Here is a 22,761-nt window from a genome sequence, read left to right on the forward strand (position 1 = left end):
CTCTGCATTTTCTAGAGATAAGTTATGATGATCCTTCCTAATTAGAGATATTTTGATGTTTCCAGTTATTCTGTTTGATTTGTACCGTAAGAATCTAGAAATGTGCTTGCTGGCATGTATTAGACACAAATGCACATTTGTTTACTCTTCTCTAGGATACTAATTAACTGATCAGTTAATCAGTTAATCAGGCAGGGGCCAAGTTATATATATATTACCCACAAAACCTGTAGCAATGGGGGCTTAGGAAATCCCCTTAAACTGGTTAGTGGCCATTAATCAATGGGCACATTCAGATTATCAATATTAGGAATAGTTTCTCAGGCTAATACATACACTCCTTCTTAAAATTTCTCCATAACAGGAAATGTGGTTAAATACCTTTCAAATATAGCATTATTTGGTACAGTATAAAATTCTTTCAATTTTACTTTGTTGAATAAAACTTTATTTACTTTATTTAATAAAACTCATTCTTTTTTGTTTTCCTCCGTATTTGAATAGGTTTAATCTTAAAACAATATTTGTAAAATTGTTTTATCTCAAAAAGTAAGGGTATACTCTGTGAGATGATCTGTATCTGTACAGTGGCAGTTCAGATTTTATATTACCAGATGGCTACATATAAATGATTAAACAAATAGTAATAAAATCACTGGGTTAAAGACATGAGAGACAACTAAAAAAACATTAATGTTCATCCATCCTGGAGAATGGAATAATTATTGCCATCATTTATTATATAATTGGAAAAAAATTTAAAACCTCATAAACTGGTTCGAGCTGTCAAATTATTTGTAGGAAGCTCATTTAGATGTTGGTACATTTATTTCTAGGCTAAAAAGTAAGAAGATCAACTTTGTGCCAACAGTACAGCCCACATATGCTGAATCCTTCTGGCTTCTAAAACATCATAACTATTTCACACAAAGGAAGTAGATTCTTTTAATTTATAACCGGATTAGGAAAATAACTCTCAATCTTACATTTTGAAGATACCAATTGGTTGTACACTGCCTCAAAAATATTCAGATAAATGACTAGATCATTTGTAAAATTTTAGAAGTTATGATTCTTGAAAGATAGGAAGGTGATTAAGTAAATCACATTAAAAAGGAATTCAAGTGAGATATTTCTTTGTGTTCAGTTATATTTAAAATTTATTGTGTTAATTAATTCAACAATTATTTATTGAGTACCTTCTATGTAACTGGCCCTCTTGTAGGTAATGGAGATAAACAGAGAGTAAATTGATAAAAATCTTTCCTTTATTAAACTTAATTCTAGTGAGGGGGAGAAAAGGAAGGAAGTAAGCAATGAAAGTATATTTATGAGAAGATACGAAATACGATTGAGAGAAATAAAGACAGGAATGGGAATTCCTTTAGGATTACAGAATGCCTTATCCAATGTAAGATCAGTTGACCTTCTTATAAATTGTTGATGAAGTTTAAGCCAGAATAAATTTACAGGGAGAAAGTTAGATAGTAATTTTAAAGACTTTTAAAAGTTATTCATAGGCTTTGATTAGAAATTCGTACTCAAGGGTGTGATGAATGCAACAATTTGTATATTAGGATGTTTGTTGCATTGCTGATCGTGAATAATTAGAAGTATCTTCAAGATCCAATGATGAGGAATTGTCAGATCGTCACTGCCCGATATGATAGCCACCAGCCCTATGTGGATATTTAAATTTAATTGAAAATTAGTTAAATTAACTAAAGTTGAATTTTCAGTTCTTCAGTTGCACTAGCCATGTTTCAAGTGCTCAATAGCCAAGTGTGGCTCGTAGTCACCTGAGTAGGGAATATTCGAGAACCAATTCCATCAGCACAGAATGGTTTTCTGAACATTACTGGCTAAATAACCAGCATTAGAGGCGCCCCCTGGAGCTTATCAGACTGCATGTTGCCCGACACCTGCCCCAAGATTCTGATTCTAGACATAGTGTGTGACACCGGGTGATCTGAATTTTTATCAGCATCTACCCTCTTGCACACTAAGGTCTGAGGTGGTGCATTTCATGGAAAGGCCAGTAACATAGGTTTTACGTTGATTTGAGCATAAGGTAACCGACAACCAGAACAAAGATGAGATTGGTGAGAGTGGTTTTCAGACAATCTTATGGAAACCCCTTAATGTTTGACAGAGCAGCTTCCACATTACGTGGTAGATTTAGATGGCCTTGAATATAGCTGCAAATTTATGAGCATAGAAGAGGACCTCTCTGAAGTGGAGAGATTAACAGTAGTCAATGAACAGGACTGGTGGGGATACAAATGGGAGGTGGGTAGATAACTAGGAGACCATTATTAATCATTTGGGAAATGGCAACATGAGATCAGAACAGTAACAATGGAAACCAAGAGTTACATGCTATAGATCCTTTAGAAGTAAAATCTGGAAACTGAAAACTAAAATAAGATATGGAACAGATCAGAGATCTGAATTTTGCACAATGGTCTTAAAAGGACCGGGGATGAAATTATTTATTACAGGAAAATATTTATTCTGATTTTTAAAACTTAAGTTTTAGGGAAGCAAAAGCTATGATAATTGGCTATGGTTTTCATTATGATAAGATTTTAGTAACATAAGGAATTAGGCCACACTGTGGGATGTGAAGACTCTTTTTCTGGTTATCATTCAGAACAAAATACTCACAGAGGAAAGAATTTAGATGAATGGCCTACAGATGATCATGAATAAAATAAAACACTTAAATGTCATATCAATCAAGTTTTCTGATTCTTCACTCTCAGAAATCTTCAGTAATTTTTTTCCAGAGTGATTAACATTGCCTCTATCTGATAATAGAAAAACTCCACAACATTATATTTTATACACTTTGCCACTTCTTATTAAAAGATAGTAATTTAATCATTTAATAATTATAATAGAACTTACAGGATGAATTCATGCACTTAGTTTCATTAAAGGTCTTTATAAATTAAACAATTGGATAATTTATATTCTAATAAGCAGTAGAATTGTAAAAAGTGAATTTCATAGAAAATCAAGGAGGAAAATATTTAAGAGAGTCACAGTCATTAAGCCACTCATGATAAATAGAATAGTGACTTTAAAAAAAAAAATAACAAGCACATTTGGTTATAGAACCATTTAATTTATTGTCCACATTTCTTAAAAAGCATGCTGATATGAATGTTATTTATTGCTGGTAAAATGTGTGTTGATTATTCATAATGCCTAATAGCAGTTTATATAATGATTCTGTAGATCAGAGGTTGTGATCTCTTTGTGTCTAGCTTTTCTTTAAACACACATACATTCTCATAGACACATACATTTTGCACACACAGTTATTCACTTGCACACATAATATATATCAGTCGGTATATATTGGAAATGCTATTTTACTGGATTACACATAGTTAGCTATTTGTAGTATATATAATAAATGCTGATTCTAAAGACTATGTTTTTATAGAATACACAGCTATTTTATAAACACATGTTGGTCATCTTTACTATTACATTTAAATTTATTTTTTGTATGTGTTCATAATATATAATCAACTTGAATCCTATTTTATGCTGTAGAATTTCCTATATATTCTACATAAAAATATGAAACAGTTGACACTTATATATCTGACATTGTTCTACCTACTCTAAGTATTATTATATTTCCTTTATATCTTTCCTTTATATCTTAATATAGCCCTATGAGATTGATGCTATAATCCCCATTTTATAGATGAAGAAATTGAGGCACAGAAAGGTTAGGTAACTTGCTTAAGGTAACACATCTAAGTGGCAGAGCATGGATCTAAATCATTTCTGTCTTGCTCTAGAGAATGTGCTCCAAAATACTATCATATCGTAGACACTATAGATAGTGTATATAGTAAATATCTATCACTTACTTATGTGTGCATATATATGTATGTATATGTATATGGTACACAGTGATAACATTGATGTGCACATTGAATTCTGTTATTTTTTCTCTTTTAACATATATATTTATTTCAGATGCTTTGGATTTTCTTAGAATTTAGAATTGGAGAAAACATAATGTACCAAGAGAGAGGGCATGCCGCCGGGAGAAGTCTATGTGGCTGATTGCCCAGAGGCCTCGCAGGGTGGCATTTCCTTGCTGAATTAATGAAGAGCTAGTGCTACTCAGTAGACCCAGACATGATCAGACCTTTCGTAAAGGAAGGACACCAAAATCACCTTGACCTGACCTATGGATCAGAATGCCAATTTGTTAGTCTACTAGAACGTTCCTGCCCCCTAACCATAGCAACTTCTTTGCTGATACCAAGATGTCATTTATGAAGCCAAGGTAACTCTTCCTATTCAAAGAAGCTATTTTCTCAAGCCTGAGTGACTTCATATAAACCCCGGTTCTGGTGTATAATAGTGGGATACATTCTTTAACTGCTCTGTGCCTCGATTTCTCAGTCTATAAAATGGGATGAATCCTGGGACCTGACGCCCAGGTAGTGATGAAACTGAAGTGAGTGAATGAATAGAAAGAACAGTTATCTGTAGCATAAATGACACGACCACCACAGCTGTTGTTAATTATTTGATTAATGCTAACCTTTCAGATCAGACACTTACAAATTAAAGTCAAACCTGGTGATTTCGATTCAGTTCTTCCAGTATGTCACCACAGATTTTTCAGGCCCCTCTGCCTACATAAACCCACCGTTGGCCAAAAATCAGTTCTCCAGCAGGAGTTTGCTTCAGTGAAATAGCTACAGCAAAATACCTTGAATTTGATTTAGGTTAATTTTTGGCAGGTTTTGATGAATTGGGTGTTTGGAAAACTGGCCTTTTGATAATTTCGCCACTCGGTGAACTGGCTTTTGGGAAATGGAACTTGCACACTTCTACCCAGAACTTCTTTTGGGGGTTGCCGTACAGTGTATGTTTGCTTATAAGGAAAGAAGGGATGTGTTAAAACCTTGCTGTCAGTAAATGTGGATTTTCAGTCTATCCGTGTTAAGTTTGTCCATCCTCTTTGCCAATGACAATTTTTTGGTTAAGTTTTTCTTAGTGCAGCCTAAGATTTTTGCTTATACTATTTTATTGTCCTTTATCTTTGGACTCAAAACATAGACTTCTCTATATGTTATATTTTGTGATTTGTTTCTTCCAGGACTTTTTTTGCTAATTAAAAAATTTTTCTTCATTATTTAGGATAATTCCCCAACTACATCCTTCCCAAACATATTATTTTACTTTTGAAATCTGCCTGTGCGTAGAAACATTGACTTTTCACAAGTTTTGAAATTCCTTAAAGGGAGACATTATTCCAATATTTGTTATTTCAAGTATCTATTAATAGGTTACATGTTTACAAGCTCTGTAAAAGCTTACTTACTGGCTAAACTCTAATTGACCCTCTAGATAATATGGTCACTATTTGAACGTTATATTTTATGATGTTTGATGATATTTTAAAACCATTTTCAGGATGAAAGTTCCATAGAAAGTGATGAATTTGATATGAGCGATTCAACACGGATGTCAGCTGTGAACTCTGATCTTAGCTCCAATCTGGAGGAAAGAATGCAAAGTCCTCAAGCTCTTCATGGCCAGCAAGATGGTAAGCCTTTCAAACCAAATAAACACAACAACAAAAAGCCGAGTTAGAATGTATGAAAACATCTCATTCTCTTTTGCCAATTTTTTATCTGTTCCTACAGGGACTTTGTCTATATACTCAAGTTCCATTATCCACTTTCATTATTTTTAGATTCAAGTACTTTGTTCAAAACTAGGGTGATAGACTGATTTATAAACAGATGTTAGTTATAAAAATCCAAGCTTGCCCACGTTTTGCTCCTTGAACATAAAATGTGTCATATCAGTAGTAGTTTTGGTTTCTGTGATGTTTCCTAGCTTTGGTTTCTTGAGCCATAATAATTAAGAGTTTAAAAATGATCAGAAGAATAATTTGGATGTTTTAATTTTCCTAAATGACAAAATTGTAATTAAGAACAACTTACGTAAAAGGCCAGTTTTACCAAAGTGATTTTGCTGGGTAAGGGGATTTTTGCGGGATTTTGATCTACTTTATTCAGTAGTAAAGGGAAAAAAAAAAGATCATGATCTTTTATTCCTGGGTCCGTTGGCAATCCCTGAATTATCCAGTTGTTCCTGATGGGAAGACAACTGGGAATGTAGAGAGAGTAGCCTAGGCAGTTAATGTTTTAGGTTTCCTATTTGCAGAGATCTTTGTAAATATAGAATAATGTGTGAGAGTAAATGTACCTTACTAGGGTAATGGTGAATGAAAATGAAGGGTTATAGATGGCAAATGACCAATTTTATTCAACATTACTTTATTATTCCTGTAATTAACAAGTTTACATGAATTTTTTGGACTGTATAGTTTTGTGCATACCTCTGTAGATAGGGAAATGAAACATTTTTCTTGCTTTCTCTGACAGTTGCTATGAAAAGCTTGTTGTAAACGGTTGCTGCATTTCTAGCTGCTACTAGTGATCTGCTTTTGTTGTCAAGGTTTAAGAAATCCCTAGTTTTAAGTACACCAAAAGTTCAAGGAAAAAAAAAATTGGGAAGGGTGTTTCTTTTTCACAGTTTAGATGAGTCCAGAAGATGTTGGTGTCCTTGGCACGAATTACAAGGAAGGGGGAGCGTGTTGATCGGTGGCTTTAAAATCACATCTAAGCTACTACAGAGTAGCATAGCTATTGGTATAGAAAGGACATTTTCTTGGGAAATTTGTAAGAATAAAGTTTTTTTGGTTTAGATATAAGTTATCTTTTTCCTCTTCTTTTCTATTTTTTTGTTTATTTATTTGAGAGAGAGAGGGAGAATACAGAGGGTGAGTGAGAGGGAGAAGCAGACTCCCTGCTGAGCAGGGAGCCTGATGCAGGGCTCGATCTCTGGACTCTGGGATCATAACCTGAGCCAAAGGCAGACGCTTAACCGACTGAGCCATCCAGGCACCCCAGTCTTTTTTCTTTTAAAATATGAGTAGACATCTTCAGATTTTGATTTTTTATTGGAAATTATCTAGCACTGGGATTGTCATATAACAGAACTATATATCAGTGATATATAGCTCTACTAATATTTGTTCATGTGTTTCGCCTGTTTATGCTATCGTCTTTTTTAGTCTGTAATTCTAGAGAATGTAAATAATAAGAGGGTGTGTCCCATGATGCAAAATCATGATTTTCTTGTTTGAAGTTGTCAGTTGTGGATCTTTGGCTAGGAAATAGCTGGTGTGATATAAATTTATATTGATTTTAATAAAATCCAGTGGAATAACTTCAAATATTATATACTCTGAGGGGAAAGTACTTTCTCATCACATACCAATTTTTGCCTCAAGGATAAGGACATATGTAGTCATTCCTTCTCCACCCTAAGCCTAACTCTTCCTTTATATAAGGGCCTTCACACTTCTCACTGAGTTTTCTCTTGTAAGAACTTCCTTTCTTTTTCCTACATACAAGACTGGTGTCATAAATGTCCTCTTTAGAAGCCTCCATTGATCCCATTGGGCCCTCCATTCCATGCCCCATTCCTCTGTACCATGCCCACAACACTCTTACTAGCAAAACTCATTTAAGGACTTGTCCCATCATCTCCGCTTTCTCCCTTCCACTCTTTCTACTCATCTCGGGTAAACTTTCATCCTTGTCACTCCACATTGGAGAGCCCTCCGGTGCAACCCTTAACTCTCTCTCCCCCCATGTTCACTCTCTAGATGATCACATTGAGTCGTGTAGCTTTTAATACCAACTGCACCCTGATAAATCCTAAATTCGCTTCTCCAAGCCCTCATATCTATCCAGAGCTCAGGACTGTCTCCCCCAGAGGGCTACATTTTAATGTTCTTCAGAAGACTTATCATTGTAGGAAATGATATTTTTTTCTTATTTATTAGCTGTTTCACTTCTAAAATGCAAATGCCATATTAATGAATAGACCTTATGCTTTTGATTTTCCTTTCAGTTGCTACATTTGAGGTAGTCTTGAATGCCCCATTATTTACAATGAAAATATAACTTTTTACCATTATCATGATTTGCCACATAAGTTCTACTTTTTTTTTTTCACCTTTCCCCTGATGGTAGCATTCTCCTAGGGTATCTGTATTGGCCAACTACTGTTATCATTCCATTTTTCTCTGTACTTATACACACATACACACACAAGAACACACCCGGACACACACGCAAACATATGTACATGCTCAGAATATTTTCTCACCATTCTTTTATAAAAATAAGTTCATATCATTTACAGTATTCCATATCTTGTTTTTCTCATCCAGTGTTACCTTTCTTTTAGAGCTTCCTATATATGAACGCATATGTTATGAAATGCGTATATATATGATGGTGGGCAAAGCATGGTCCCTACCTTCATGTAACACACAACCTAAAGGAATCAAAGTGTACATGACATCACTCACATTTGATAACTGCTCATCTACCCATGTGAGGAAATTCCAGGCTCTGTAAAAATAAGAATTCATAGTAGTAAAACTTTTGTAGTTCATGTCTATCTTTCTTAAGTTAGTGGGAACTCTGAGTGCTAGACATACATTGGATCTGGGTTGTATTACTTTCTTGTAGATGGTGTACACTGATCTTTGAGAGCAGTCAGAAGCTGGGGACTTGTGATATAACAAATCCAGTTTTGGGTGGGCAGTCCACACGCAGCTTCAACGTCGAGTAGTCTAGTCCAGAATTTCTCCACTTGGGCACTACTGGCATAACCTTCCTTGTTGTGGGGGTGTCCTGTGAATTGTGGGGTGTTCAGCGATGTCTCTGGCCTCCACTCGCCACACGTCAGCGTTAAATCCTGTCTCCCAAATTGTGACAACCAGAAATGTCTCAGACATTGCGAATGTCTCATGGGGGGGGCATGATCTCCCCAAGCTGAGAACAACTGGTGGAGGCAGAGAAGGAGAGTCTGAGTAAGAATCAGTAAGATGGAGACTGAAGAGACCTAATGAAGAGCAGTTGAGAAGTAGAGATTGGAAAAGACTCTAGGAATCACATTCAGTCTACTTTCTGAGATCATGGAAATGTTCTGTATTTGTGCTGCTCATAAGATAGTCACTAGCCATGTTATGGTCACCGAATGCTTGAAATATTGCTAGTGCAACTGAAGGGCTAATGCTAATTTTAATTTGATTTAACTTTAATCAGTGTTAATTGAAATTTAAATGGTCACATGTGTCTGATGGCTACTATATTAGATGGGGTAGTCTAGAATATTGTTTTATTCTGACCTGGCCATTAAATGTCTTTCTCTGTAGCCATGGGTTTGATGTTTCTGAAGTCTTTAGAGAAATAATAGTGAAACTCACATTTTAATAGACAGCTGGAACCCTAGTTTAATATTTGTAGAATATGAATAACATAGCATTTAAAATTTTAAATTAAAAGGTTCTATTTTCTTTAATACTAAGTGATCAATTTATTATTGTAAAGAAATTGAAATATTATGATTTTTAGACATCTTTCCCTATAATTAAAACACAGGTAGGTATAGGTATAACAAAGTCTTTATTAGATACCATATAAAATGGAGAGTTAAAAATTCTTTTTTTCCTCACTGTGGTTATGAAAGATTTGCAACCTAATCAGTACGAAGGGAGATAATACAAATTTGTTTGGTGGATATATGTATATTATGTGTGTTGGAGAAAGAAAAAGAAGAGAAATGTCTTGCCACTAGGTCAGATATTTAGGTAAAGGTCTAGAAGAGGTAAACTAGAACAAGAATTTAGAAAAGGGAAAATTTATGTATAATATTATTTTTGTTTGTTTATTTAATTATTTAAGATTTTATTTATTTATTTGACAGAGAGAGACACAGCAAGAGAGGGAACACAGCAGGGGGAGTGGGAGAGGGAGAAGCAGGCTTCCCACCAAGCAGGGAGCTCAATGGGGGGGCTCGATCCCGGGACCCTGGGATCATGACCTGAGCAGAAGGCAGATACTTAGCAACTGAGCCACCCAGATGCCCCTCTTTTGTTTATTTTAAGCTTATAATGCTTCCCTAAGTCAACAACAACAACAAAAAAGGTAAAAAATGTGCATAACCCTTGAATCTTAGCATAGTAATTATTTTACCTTTAACATATTGCGAGATAATTGACATGTAACGTTATATTAGTTTCTGGTTTACAACATAATGGTTCAATATAGGTATTTATTATGAAATGGTTACCACATTTAAGTCTAGTTAACATCCATCACCTTATATACTTAGAATTTTTTTCTTGTTAGGGGAACTTTTAGAATCTCCTCTTTTAGCAACAATGCAGAAATTGGAATTATGCAATACAGAATTATTAACTGTAGTGACTATGCCATACATTAGATCCCCAGGATTTATTTATTTTATAACTGGAAGCTTGTACTCTTGGGCCACCTTTACCCGATTTTGAGTAAAACATATTAAGCTATGTAAAACTTTTTTACAGACTTCAAGTAATACCTGGAGGCTAAAATCATTTAACAATTACCTAATCACTTGAGTTAATCATAAAAGCAGGAGGTCTTTGGAGCTATCATGAAATCTAAGTAGCTGATTGTGAAAGAGGCTCCCCTATGCAGTGCAATGGCCGTGGTCTACAGAATTCCAAAAGGTTCTGTGGATCAAAAAGCTTAAAGATGGGGGCACCTGGGTGGCTCAGTTGACTAAGTGACTGCCTTCAGCTCGGGTCATGATCCCGGAATCCCGGGATCAGGTCCCACACTGGGCTCCCTGCTCAGCGGGGAGTCTGCTTCTCTCTCTGACCTTCTCCCCTCTCATCCTCTCTCTCTCTCTCTCTCAAATAAATAAATAAAATCTTAAAAAATTTAAAAAAGCTTAAAAATGTTCTGTATTCAGGTGTTCATCAATTAGTGTTTTGTTCTACCGTCCATTTAAATGGATTATAAATAGAAATGTGCTCATATTATCATATAATCCTGAGTCTAGACATTTGTGGGAACATCCCATAGCTCAAAAAAAATCCTTTTTCCCTATTTATTTTATTCTTAATTTGTACATTTTGAAAAGAGATGATTTATTTGTTGTTATTATTATTATCTGAAGTTATTTATTAAAGGATGTCTAGCAAAATAAGAGTCAGATTTAGAGACAGACTTGAATGTTTCAGTTCAAAATAAACATTCAACGTCATTTGATAGAAATATACTTTTCTAAGAACCATTTTAATTGCTTTTCTGAGTTAATATTGTATACTATTGATAGTTTTGCAAGAGATTATTTGTATTTTATTAATCTCAAAAACATTATTAGATAATCAGCAAAGGATTTCTATTTTTTTAAATCACAACAAATTGTTGTATTTTTCCCTTTTGCCCTTTTTTTAAGATTATAGGAGTACAAAGGGAAGTAGAGACACCCCTTTAACTCTGCATATTAGCTCAATCAGCTTTTAAATTAAGGGATTGCAATAGAAAAAATATACGTACGTTTCTCTTAAGCCCTCCGTTTTTAATAATTTTGGTCATGACATCACAGAACATACTGCTCTTAGGAGAGTGTGTTCCATGTCCCCAGATTGTCTCTCAACTCAGTGGAGTAATAATAATAGAGATTTTTGTATCATAGTTTTTGTTTTGTTTTGTTTTGTTTTGTAATATTTGGTACTTCATTCATGTATCAAACATTGACTTCTTTATGCGTTGAAGCCTTAACAACCAGCATTCTTTGTGCCAAGTAAAGCGTGGTGATATTGTTTAGAAACAAAAAAGAGGGAGAAGGACTTGAGAATTAAGATTTCAGTTCACTAATGTTTTAGTGTCTAACCATGATGAATGAAAAAAAAATATTCAAGGCAAATTTTCATTCAAAGATGTGTTTGATAATTCTATTAGATTGTAGAAATGTATAGTTCATTTACTAGAATTTAAAAATCTCCCCCTTTCCAGGATGCCTGGATGGCTCAGTAGGTTGGGTGTCTGCCTTCAGCTCAGGTCATGATCCTGGAGTTCTGGGATGGACTCCTGCATTGGGCTCCCTGCTCAGCAGGGAGTCTGCTTCTCCCTCTGACCCTCACTCCACTTCTGCTCTCACTCTTTCTCAAATAAATAAATAACGATCTTAAAAACAATTTTTTAAAATAAAAATCTCCCCCTTTCTGCATAATATTTGTATCCTAGAAATATTTTGATATGCTTCAATTCATCAGATCATTTTTGAGAAAAAGGAAAAAAGTTGAATTAGAGCTCAGTGGTTAACCTGCATACAAATATTAAACTACAACATATATATTATGTATATTATATAGAGTATATATACATACATACACACAATCAGGCTTAATTATAAGAAACTTTGAAGAATTTTAGGTTTTATTTCACTGCAAAAAACCAGGGAAACTGTTTACCATAAATATCAGTTTAGTGAAAATAAAATAATTTGTGTTATAAATATCTTATAGATTAATTAAATAACAGGTAAATATTCCTCATTCTAATAATTTGAATTGCATACCTTTGAGTAAAATCTTAATCTTCCTTTGAAAGTGTTGTGGCTTTCAGGATCAAAAGGTCAGAAGATGGTTTCTAAAAGTCAGAAAAATATCTTGTTTTGAATCTTGTTAGAAAAAAAAATAATCCCATTGATGTCTACTTAGTCTTTCAAAGCCTAGTTTGATTACAACAGACGACTAGAACAAATATCCCTCTCTAGAATCTAGGGTTAAATTCCTGTTTCCAGGAAGGCATAAATGTTTTATTTGGTAACATAGTAGATAAGAACATTTTCCTGTTTAATAATCCTTAGTGGGGGCACCTGGGTGGCTCAGAGGGTTAAGTCTCTGCCTTTGGCTCTTGGCTCAGGTCATGATCTCAGGATCCTGGGATGGAGCCCCGCATTGAGCTCTCTGCTCAGCTGGGAGCCTGCTTTCTCCTCTCTCTCTGCCTGCTTCTCTGCCTACTTGTGATCTCTCTCTCTCTCTCTCTGTCAAATAAATGAATAAAATCTTTTAAAAAAATAATCCATAGTGTACTGACTTCCAAAAGTGTTAGTAAGAAACCTATCAAAATCACATTTCTATGTGAAATATTTTTCCAAGATTCTTTGAGCCCCTTTGGCTTCTGTAATGGGGATCTTTGTTCTTACTAAGATATATTATATAGCATTGATTCCCCCCCACCCAAGGAAGCATATTTAGGACCTAGGTGGCCGAAAAGGAAGCATATGTCCCATTCAGACATAGAATTTTAGTAAGTATCTTACTTGGAACCTTGAGCATACTTAGGCAAGGGTAAGTGTTGAGAGACTCAGTATTTCGTTTATTTAAACAACTATTTACTGAACCCAAGAATGAGCTACATAGTGGCATTAGAAGCACAGACATGACATGTAATGTTAACCACATGAAATTGTCATATTGGTTCATCCTGATCTTCATGTTCTAAAATAACTTACAGTAGAACATGAAGAATAGGAAAAACAAACTGTTTTTGAAATTGAGATTTCTGTTTCAGAACAATGTGCATAGTGTATATCTTGATTTCAACATTTGTAAAATGACCATCAATAGCCCAGTTTTGAGTGAAAACAGAAGGGAGTAAATTTTTTAAAATAGCAAATTAGCCGTGAGATAAAAAATTGGGGAAAGAGATATGACAGTGGAAGTTTTACTTTTCTTCTGTCCTAATTTAGATTATATGCTGAATTTCTCCCTGGAATTCATTATCTGCAGATTCTCCCCTGGAAAACTTACCTAAAAAAACCTGAAAAACAAAACAAAACAAAAAAAACCCACAACAGATTCATGGGACCACCTCAAATGGGATGAAAAGTGTGGAGCTCACATGGGGAAAAGTGTGGAGCTGGTGTTCCAGACCATACTTTTATACTCCCCACATTTCTACTGGCAGTGTCAAGACGGCAACAGTCTAAAGGGTATTGAGTCCTGTGGGTATGGTCCTGTTCCGATGCTGGTTTTGACCAATGTTATCTTCTGAATTACCTTCTGAGTAAGGATTGATATGCATGGGTTTCAATTAACACTGTTTTCTTAGTTATGACAGCTTGTTGTGTACTGCAGCTTTTTAATACTTCTGAAAATGCTCCTCATCTACTAAATTTTACAATCTGCAGTCTTTTTTATCTGGATATTGCACACATTTGGATTTAATTTTAGAACATACACACACACAAACATACATATAACATTCTTTAACTGCTGTGTGTATGTGAATAAAATTTTTTATTTTAAAGATTTTATTTATTTATTTGAGAGAGAGACAGTGAGAGAGAGCATGAGCGAGGAGAAGGTCAGAGAGAGAAGCAGACTCCCCGTGGAGCTGGGAGCCCGATGCGGGACTCGATCCCGGGACTCCCAGGATCATGACCTGAGCCGAAGGCAGTCGTCCAACCAACTGAGCCACCCAGGCGTCCCATGTGAATAAAATTTTATTAGAAGTAGGTTTGTGACTAAAATTGCATCTAATTTAGCCAAATGGGATAGTTTCAAGTAATTATTAAAACATATAAACCAATAATAAAAGCAATTACTATTCACCATTTAATTTAGTTGGAAAATCTAATAAAACATGTTTTTAATAAAAATGATGTAAAACAGTATACTTAGTATGAAATTAAATTTAGTGGTTAATTTTTTATGATGGTAAGTTTTAATTAGAAAATGTATTAAAATTTTTTTAGGCAGAACACCAAATTCCCTACTGACATTATGTTGTCTTATGTAAGTCACTTTCTTTGTTCCAAAACTTTGTTTTCCTTTAATGGCTTCTAATTGTTTAGGAAATGTTGCATTGAGAAAAAAATAATTAGAAAGGTTTTTTTTTTTACATAAATGTAATAAAATATTTGACTTCCCAAATTGAATCTGTTCTTACTTGTGTTAATTCCCATTTTTAAGTTGCATGCACTTCTGGACTTAAAATACCTAAGAGTAATACAATGATGGCACTTATTCTTAATTCAGATTGTTTTAATGCCAAATTTAAAAACAATTTACATGATAAACTTATTTAATTAATTATTCTGGGTTGAGGCAGTTATACCAATCAAGTTTTTAGAAAGTTTTCTCTTCATGGCAATTCCTCTACAAGTAATTGTCTCATAATTATCAGAAATAGAAAGCATCTTTATAAGTGCTATAAAGAAGATAGATAATTAGATGGACTATGTCTATGAACTGGAGGGAATTTTGATTGCTAGATTCTTTTTTAATATTATGTATGCTTGTGTGTGTGTATTTGATCATTTTAAATTGCTTTTAGGCAGTTACTCTGTTTCTAAAAGCAGAAGAAGAAATAGCAATTTGGCTTACATGTAAAACATTAATTATGGCAAAAAGATGCTTAGTTATGCATTTACTTTAAATACTTTTGTAGGGAATATTTTCTTGTCATTAGGGTGACAATATCTGAAAGTTTACTTTTCTCTTGAATTAAAATTCTGCTTCTTGATATTTTACTCATATACATGGCTTTTCAAATAAGTGAGTGCTTGTTTAGAAATTTAACTTATTGATTTCAGCTTAAAGCTTGCAAACTCCAGACACCAATCCAATCTTAACTGCCAAGTTCCTGGACCTCTGGAAAATTAAGGGAAATTGGCTAGGTTCCAGTCATGACTTGGAGAGTCTAATCTGATCAGTGAAGGATATCCGATTAATTTGGAATTTTACTTCTGGGTTAGTTCTTTGTTTTGAAGTATTTGACTTGTGCTTTGTCATGACCTTTATGACAGTGTTCACTGGTCCATGAATGATTACATGGATCCAACATGCAATTTTTTAGTACCTCCAGGAGATGCCAAAATTCTGTTCGGATGAAGTAGCAAAGACTAGATCCTTTAGTCCTTAAATATTGAGTTTTGTTTGTCTGATACTGAATGCATAAATAAGGTAAGAATACACATGACACCAAAGAGATGTTAGAAAATATATATCTTTTGAGCGTTTATTCAAATCAACTTTGAACTTATAAATTTATGTATCCAGCTCTCTTATAGAATCAGAACCACTTGACTTTTACCAATTTGAAAGCCTAAGTCATTTTATTTTCTAAATTTTTGTTTGTTTTTACTGCCACCTGGCTAACCTTTATAAACCATCACTGTAATGTCAACACCATGCTATGTTTCTTTACAACTTTCTTGTGGCTCCTGTGGGTCAGCCAGCTATTACTTAAAACAAACAAACAAACAAACAAAAAAAGAAACAGCTTTAGTCTTTGGTTAAAAATAATTTCAGGGTTGAATAATTTTGGGGCTTTGAAGCTGGTGTTTCATAAGAGTTGTACAGAGAGATAAAGCAGTTACAAAATGGTGCTAAACTGACCATAAAAATCATTATTTACTAGGTTTACAAAGGTCATAATTAGATGATAGGTTCATAAAGGGAAAGAATAATCAGACAATATTGAAGAAAACAGTTGAAAGGATATTTCATTGTATTTATTGTATATTTATAGTTTAATTGTTTTCTTATCACTCTCACCTCTTTATTTGACTGAGAAGGCCTACAAAGCAGGAAACAGTGTTATCATCTGTATCCTTGCTCCCGGCCTTTGGAGCCAAGAATGGGGTTTGACATATCACAGAATGTAATGTAGTTTTTGAATTAAAGATGTGTTTGAAATTTCCTCCCCATCTGCTTGCTTCTGAGATGGAAATGCCCTCAACTCTTGAACTCAGTCTTTCTTGCCAAACATGAGATGGCAGTTGATTTCCTTGCCCATGAATGAATCTTCTGTCCTTTTCACATCTCACTTTGGGGTTTCTGAGGCCTACAGCTATCTCTGTTATCTACCTCTCAACCCACTGAAGAGCAATGGAACATAAAGTAGCTTTGAGGTCCCAAAGTGAATTCATTAACTGGGGATCAGGGAGAAACTCTTAAGTTTTAATCTTGACACCTGATTTCTTTCTTTTTTTTTTTTTTTTAAGATTTTTATTTATTTATTTGACAGACAGAGATCATTTGTAGGCAGAGAGGCAGGCAGAGAGAGGGGGGGGGGGAAGCAGGCTCCCTGCTGAGCAGAGAGCCCAATGTGGGGCTCGATCCCAGGACCCTGGGATCATGACCTGAGCTGAAGACAGAGGCTCAACCCACTGAGCCACCCAGGTGCCCCTTGACACCTGATTTCTTATCCCAGCTCTTCCAGTGACTACTTAAAATTACAATCTTTGTGCAAACTTTCTATATCTGTAAATGGGAACCTCAGATAACCTCTAAGATTTATTCTAGCTCTAGAACACTCTGAGTGTTCACCGTTTTAGGTTCCCTTTCTCGTCTATAACATTTTCTTTTGTTTTCATCCTGAACCATTTTCTTTCTTTTCTTTTCTCTTTAAATATTTATTGATTTTAGAGATAGAGTGTGTGAGTGTGTGGTGGGGGCAGAGGGAGAGGGAGAGAGACAATCTCAAGAAGACTCCCCATTAAACACAGAACCTGACTTGGGGCTCAATCGCACCACCCTGAGATCATGATCTGAAATCAAGTCAGATGCTTAACTGACTGAACAACCCAGGTGCCCCTCCACCATTTTCTATATGTCCTTAAACTGTTTTAAGTGTTTTCTCAGGCTAGAGGAAGGGATTAAAGAATGATGGAGAAACCCCCGTCCTTCTTCCAGCTGGACCTTCAAATCTTTAAAGAGCCATTTTATCTATTGTTTTTTAGTTTTTATTTAATTTCCAGTTAGTTAACATACAGTGTAATATTAGTTTCAGCCATTTTAATTCCAAGGTAGGTATGTATATATATATAGAGAGAGAGAGAGTGAGAGAGAGAGAGAGAATTTAGGAAACCAGGGTGATTACTGAAGGAGCACACTTCCCACTTCCACTTCCATCTTGACTGCAAGAATCTTCCAGTCATTTTCTGTCTTGTTTTTGCTGCCGGTCTTCCATGCTTTTGGTAAAAACCTGCAGCCAACACAAAGGCTGGTAGGTATTACCAATATGTGAAATTATTTCTCCCCTTTTTTCTCCCTCTTCTTTATGAACATCATGCTTAAGAACTCTTATCCCTTATTCCTTCCTGAATAAATGTATATAGTATGTACATGTATGAACGAGTGGCTGTGTGTGTATGTAGAGAGAGAAAGAAGAAGGTGGGGGGAATATGTGTGTGTGTGTGTGTGTGTGTGTGTGTGTGTGTGTGTGTGTAAAGGACGAGAGAGAGAGGGAGAGATGGAGGGAGGAAAAAGGAGTTAGTTTTAGTACTTTTGACAATTATGATTATCATCTTCCTTCAAGCACTTTTCACAAAATTTATCCTGAGCTCCTGAGGTACTGGAGGGTTTCTTAGGATTTCCTTTAACAGCAACATCATTGAAGCTTTGACAACCTTAAATGTCTATATACATTTCAGAAACGTTGAGATTTTTGGCAGTCAAGTATCAATCAGCACATCTCTCAGTCTGGGGATTTATTTCACTAACATATCATTATTGCTACTGCATAATAACATCTTGGAGAATCCATTCTGTCATCATACAGAGTAAAAAATACAACTCATCACTGCTTAGCTCTGTCTTTATTCAAATCTATGATAAAGCAATCAGGAAAAATCAGATTAGCCTTATAGGTGCAGGAAGGTTAGTGCACTGAATAGTGATGCCATGGTTCTAAATTGGGCTCATGAGAACATACTTAACGCATGTCAACAGCATCAGCAGTTTGTTTATCTAAAATGTGATGTGCATAATTCTATTTTTGAATCTGCCCTAAGAATTAACTTTATAGATTTTCACAACAGTCCTACGAGGTACAAACTGTTACTCTTCTTGTCGCATAGATGAGTTCAATGAGGCTAAATAACTAGTCTGTCATCACCCAACTGCAGAGTGGTGGAAACAGGATTGGAACACAGATGTTCTAGACCTGGAGCCTATGTCTTTAAAGATGAGTTTCTAAGTGGCCACAAGCCCACCACTCCTCCTCCTCCTCCTCCTTCTCCTCCTCCCCCCAACTCCCTCCAAGATTTTATTTATTTACAAGTAGGCAGAGAGGCAGGCAGAGAGAGAGGGGGAAGCAGGCTCTCCACTGAGCAGAGAGCCCAATGTGGGGCTTGAATCCAGGACCCTGGGATCATGACCTGAGCTGAAGGCAGAACACAAGCCCACTTCTGTAACCTTTGCATTTATTATGTTGTGTAACCTATGCTTGCTTACACACATTATTTTATGCCATACATGCTCAACTATCCCATCATTTTCTTATTTTCTGAACAGGGAATTAATATTCTGGTTCATATTTTAGTCTCGCCTATGCTTTTTTTCCACTGCCTACAATAGCTACTTGTAGATGTTTTCCCCATACTTTCCTATTTTCATGATGTATCTTGTTTCTGGATTGTATTAAAGAAATTAAAATATTATTTCTAGCCATTGAAATTTCTTGGTTTCGTCTAGCTTTCTAAAAGAGAAGTAGCAAACTTAAAATGTTTTGTTTTTATAATACCTCTTGACAATAATTGCCCTGTGTTTAAAATTCATATTTTCTTTTATCTGTTAAATATGTAACTGACTTTTGACAATTTCTTTCATTTCCCCCTATTCTTCCCTTGTTGGAAATACAATAAGAAATTATGATTGACCTCCTTTACTGCATTCATTATTTCAGAGCTTTTCATTTTACTTTACTGTTCTTTATTCTAAATAATAAGACCTAACTTTGGCGGAAGGGGTAAAAAACATTACTCATTCATGACCATCCACTCATGCCAATAATGATTTATCTTATAAGCTTTTGGGGGGGTAACATTTCAGTTTTGCTTTGTGTGAGCAACAATAAGGTGTACACTGTTTGATGAAGAGTACCATTTTCCTACATAAAGCATCTAGATGAATAGGCTATTTTGAAATATCGATCATACAAGGCACATGTCTTAAAATAACATATTTTAGGGGCACCTGGGTGGCTCAGTGGGTTAAAGCTTCTGCCTTTGGCTCAGGTCATGATCCCAGGGTCCTGGGATCGAGCCCCGCATCGGGCTCTCTGCTCAGTGGGGAGCCTGCTTCCTTCTCTCTCTGCCTGCCTCTCTGCCCACTTGTGATCTCTGTCAAATAAATAAATAAAATCTTAAAAAACAAAAACAAAGAAAAAAAAACATACTTTATAGCAATAATACTAATGTTAATCTAATAAAGACTTTTTTTAAAAAAGATTTTATTTATTTATTTGACACAGAGACACAGCGAGAGAGGGAACACAAGTGGGGGGGCGGGGAGGGAGAAGCAGGATTCCCGCTGAACAGGGAGCAGCGAGCCTCATGTGGGGCTCCATCCCAGGACCCTGGGATCATGACCTGAGCCAAAGGCAGATGCTTAATGACTGAGCCACCCAGGAGCCCCTAACAAAGACATTTTTGAAAGAAGTTAAAGGGTACAAAATGTGGAAATTATCCAGATTCAGTTAGGTAAATTTATGTAATGATGGTATATTCAACGGTACCCAAATGTGAATAAACTTTAAAAATGAAACATCAAACTGCAAAAGAAGGCCTTTAATATTATAAATTGAAATCACTTGCATTTGTGAAAATAACACAACTAGACCCATAAAGGTTACTAAATTCTCATGAAATATTGTGGCTTCGAGAACTTATATTGAGTGCACTGAAGGTTAATAATAGAACCAGTTACCACTTGGGTGTATTTTTTAAAAGATTTTATTTATTTATTTGACAGAGAGAGAGAGAGAGATGATAAGCAGGCAGAGAGGCAGGCAGAGAGAGAGGGGGAAGCAGGCTGTCCGCTGAGCAGAGAGCCCGATGTGGGACTTGATTCCAGGACCCCAAGACCATGACCTGAGCCAAAGGCAGCAGCCCCACCCACTGAGCCACTTGGGTGTATTTTCTGTCTAGTGATTGTAAATGTCCCTACACGTTCACAGGGCTTGTCTGCTGGCCAATCTGTAAATGGTCCAGCTTTTACATTTGTATCTATAGTTAAGGGCCACTTCATATTTTCTTAAAAGGGAGACTATAAAATATTATTCTGGAAATTAAACTTCTATAAATAAGCTCCAGATACACTAGGTATTTTGATTTTCTTTTGAAAATGTTTCTTACCTCATCATAGTGATATTATAATAATGTCATTCAGTTTAATAATCACAGTGGTCTCTTAGGTCATATATTATTCTCATCAAAATCGAACCCTGTCTTTTGTTTTCTTTCCATTAAATCATGCTGCTTTTTTGTTACAAAAAAAAAATGTTTTACCTTGTTAAACAAGTGTTGACTAAGAATTCTTTATAAAGCAGATTCCAAGCCATTAGGAAAGATGATGGTAGACAAGGGAGAGGTACAATGGGCAGCGGTGGGCCAAGGTTCACAGGACCAAAGCGTAGATCCCAGTTCTATGAGATAATGTGTCTGGATGCATTCTATTTCATATATGTTAACCTAAGGGTCCTCCATTTTAAGGTAGTATTTGCCTTATTATCCTTATGGAATCTATGACAGGAACCAGTAACATAAGATGGCCATTTACAACGAATATTTATTGACTACCTACTATATGCCAGAACTATATATAGTGCTTGGAATTCAGCAGTGTACAAAACATAAAAAAGGTCTACGCTATTAACACTGACATATAGTCTAGTAGGGTGGAGACAGAAGACCAAATTTGTGATTACAAATTGTGACAAACGCTATGAATGGAAGGAGACTCATGAGAGAGGATAGCTGTGGCATTTCTTTAACCTGGCCGTGGTAGAGCTGGGAATGTCTCTAGGAAACAGTGATGTAGATCCAAAAGGTGAAAACCTGTTCCAGGTGAAGAAAAGCCCAAGAGCACCTCAGGCAGAAGCACTTGCGTGTACAAAAGCCATGTGCTTTATAAACTGTTAGGTATAATGGGGCCATATTTTGATGTTAAACTACGTGTACTTGGGTTTTTCAAATCCTTTTACTTCTGCTCATCACATCTCCTTTCAAGCAGAGTCCAGGTCTTTTCAAATGAACTGCCCTTAGGCTAAGCATGTTATGGAAAGAATAAAGAATCAATTGTTTGGCTTCTGAGTACTTAAGTAGATATTTTAAAACTAATAGCATAGATGTGCCTTTTTAAAACCATGGCTTTCACTGGCAAGATCCAAGCATAGAATAGAATTCTAAGAAATTGGTTTTAAATAGGACCAAAAGCCTAGAGGTCGATGAATAAATTACAGAAAGGACAAGAATGCATAATAAGAACTTTTTTCCTCCCCAAAGAAGTTAGCCTTCCTACTCTATGTGGGAAAGTGCAATTTAGAGAGATGAGTCACATGGCTCTCTGGGAAAAGTCTACTGGCCATGGCCAGGGCTGCAGAGTAATTGGAATATGCTTGAAGGATAAGAGAACTGGGTTCTGTACCCAGGGTATGGTTAGGAAGACCACAAACCTCAGAGAGAGATGCCCTGTGTCCAACATGGCATCTGGAGAGCACAGTAGCCGTAACATGAGGGCTAAGGAAAATCTCACAGACACACTGGCTAGCATGGGGTAAGGTGTCAGGAAGGAGCAAGTGTGAGGTCTGATGATCCCGAAAAATCTCCGAGATTGAGAGGACCAGCCCTGAATCTACCATATGGAAGCTGGCAGACTCATGGTCATCATCAGCAGATTCCAGAAGGATAGGCATCTGATGAGAAGGTTACTCTTCTATGGAGAACAGTGAAGACACAATACATTGATCTCCTTTTCTTTCTCACGCTTCCCGAGCTTCCTTCAGTGTCATGTCACTGAGACATGATCATGATCTCATGATCACTGAGATCCCTAGGGAG

At 35.8% G+C, this 22,761-nt stretch overlaps 1 protein-coding gene across 10 annotated transcripts in view; it reads left to right on the top strand.

Moving 5' to 3' along the window:
- The window catches only part of NOL4 (nucleolar protein 4), a 413,344-nt gene that overhangs the window by 111,118 nt on the left and 279,465 nt on the right, over window positions 1-22,761 (top strand). For 9 of the 10 annotated variants that reach the window (XR_007122029.1, XM_047698453.1, XM_047698439.1 and 6 more), the window contains one exon: window positions 5,458-5,590. Coding sequence is in view for 9 of the 10 variants with exons in the window: in XM_047698453.1 (XP_047554409.1) it covers window positions 5,458-5,590 (133 nt within the window). In the remaining variant the exon portion in view is untranslated. Of the gene's footprint in view, window positions 1-4,247; window positions 4,319-5,457; window positions 5,591-22,761 lie in introns of those variants that run through there. The other variant, XM_047698443.1, reaches the window with a different exon arrangement.

This window comes from Lutra lutra, chromosome 12 (assembly GCF_902655055.1).
Source record: "Lutra lutra chromosome 12, mLutLut1.2, whole genome shotgun sequence".
NCBI classification, from domain to species: domain Eukaryota; kingdom Metazoa; phylum Chordata; class Mammalia; order Carnivora; family Mustelidae; genus Lutra; species Lutra lutra.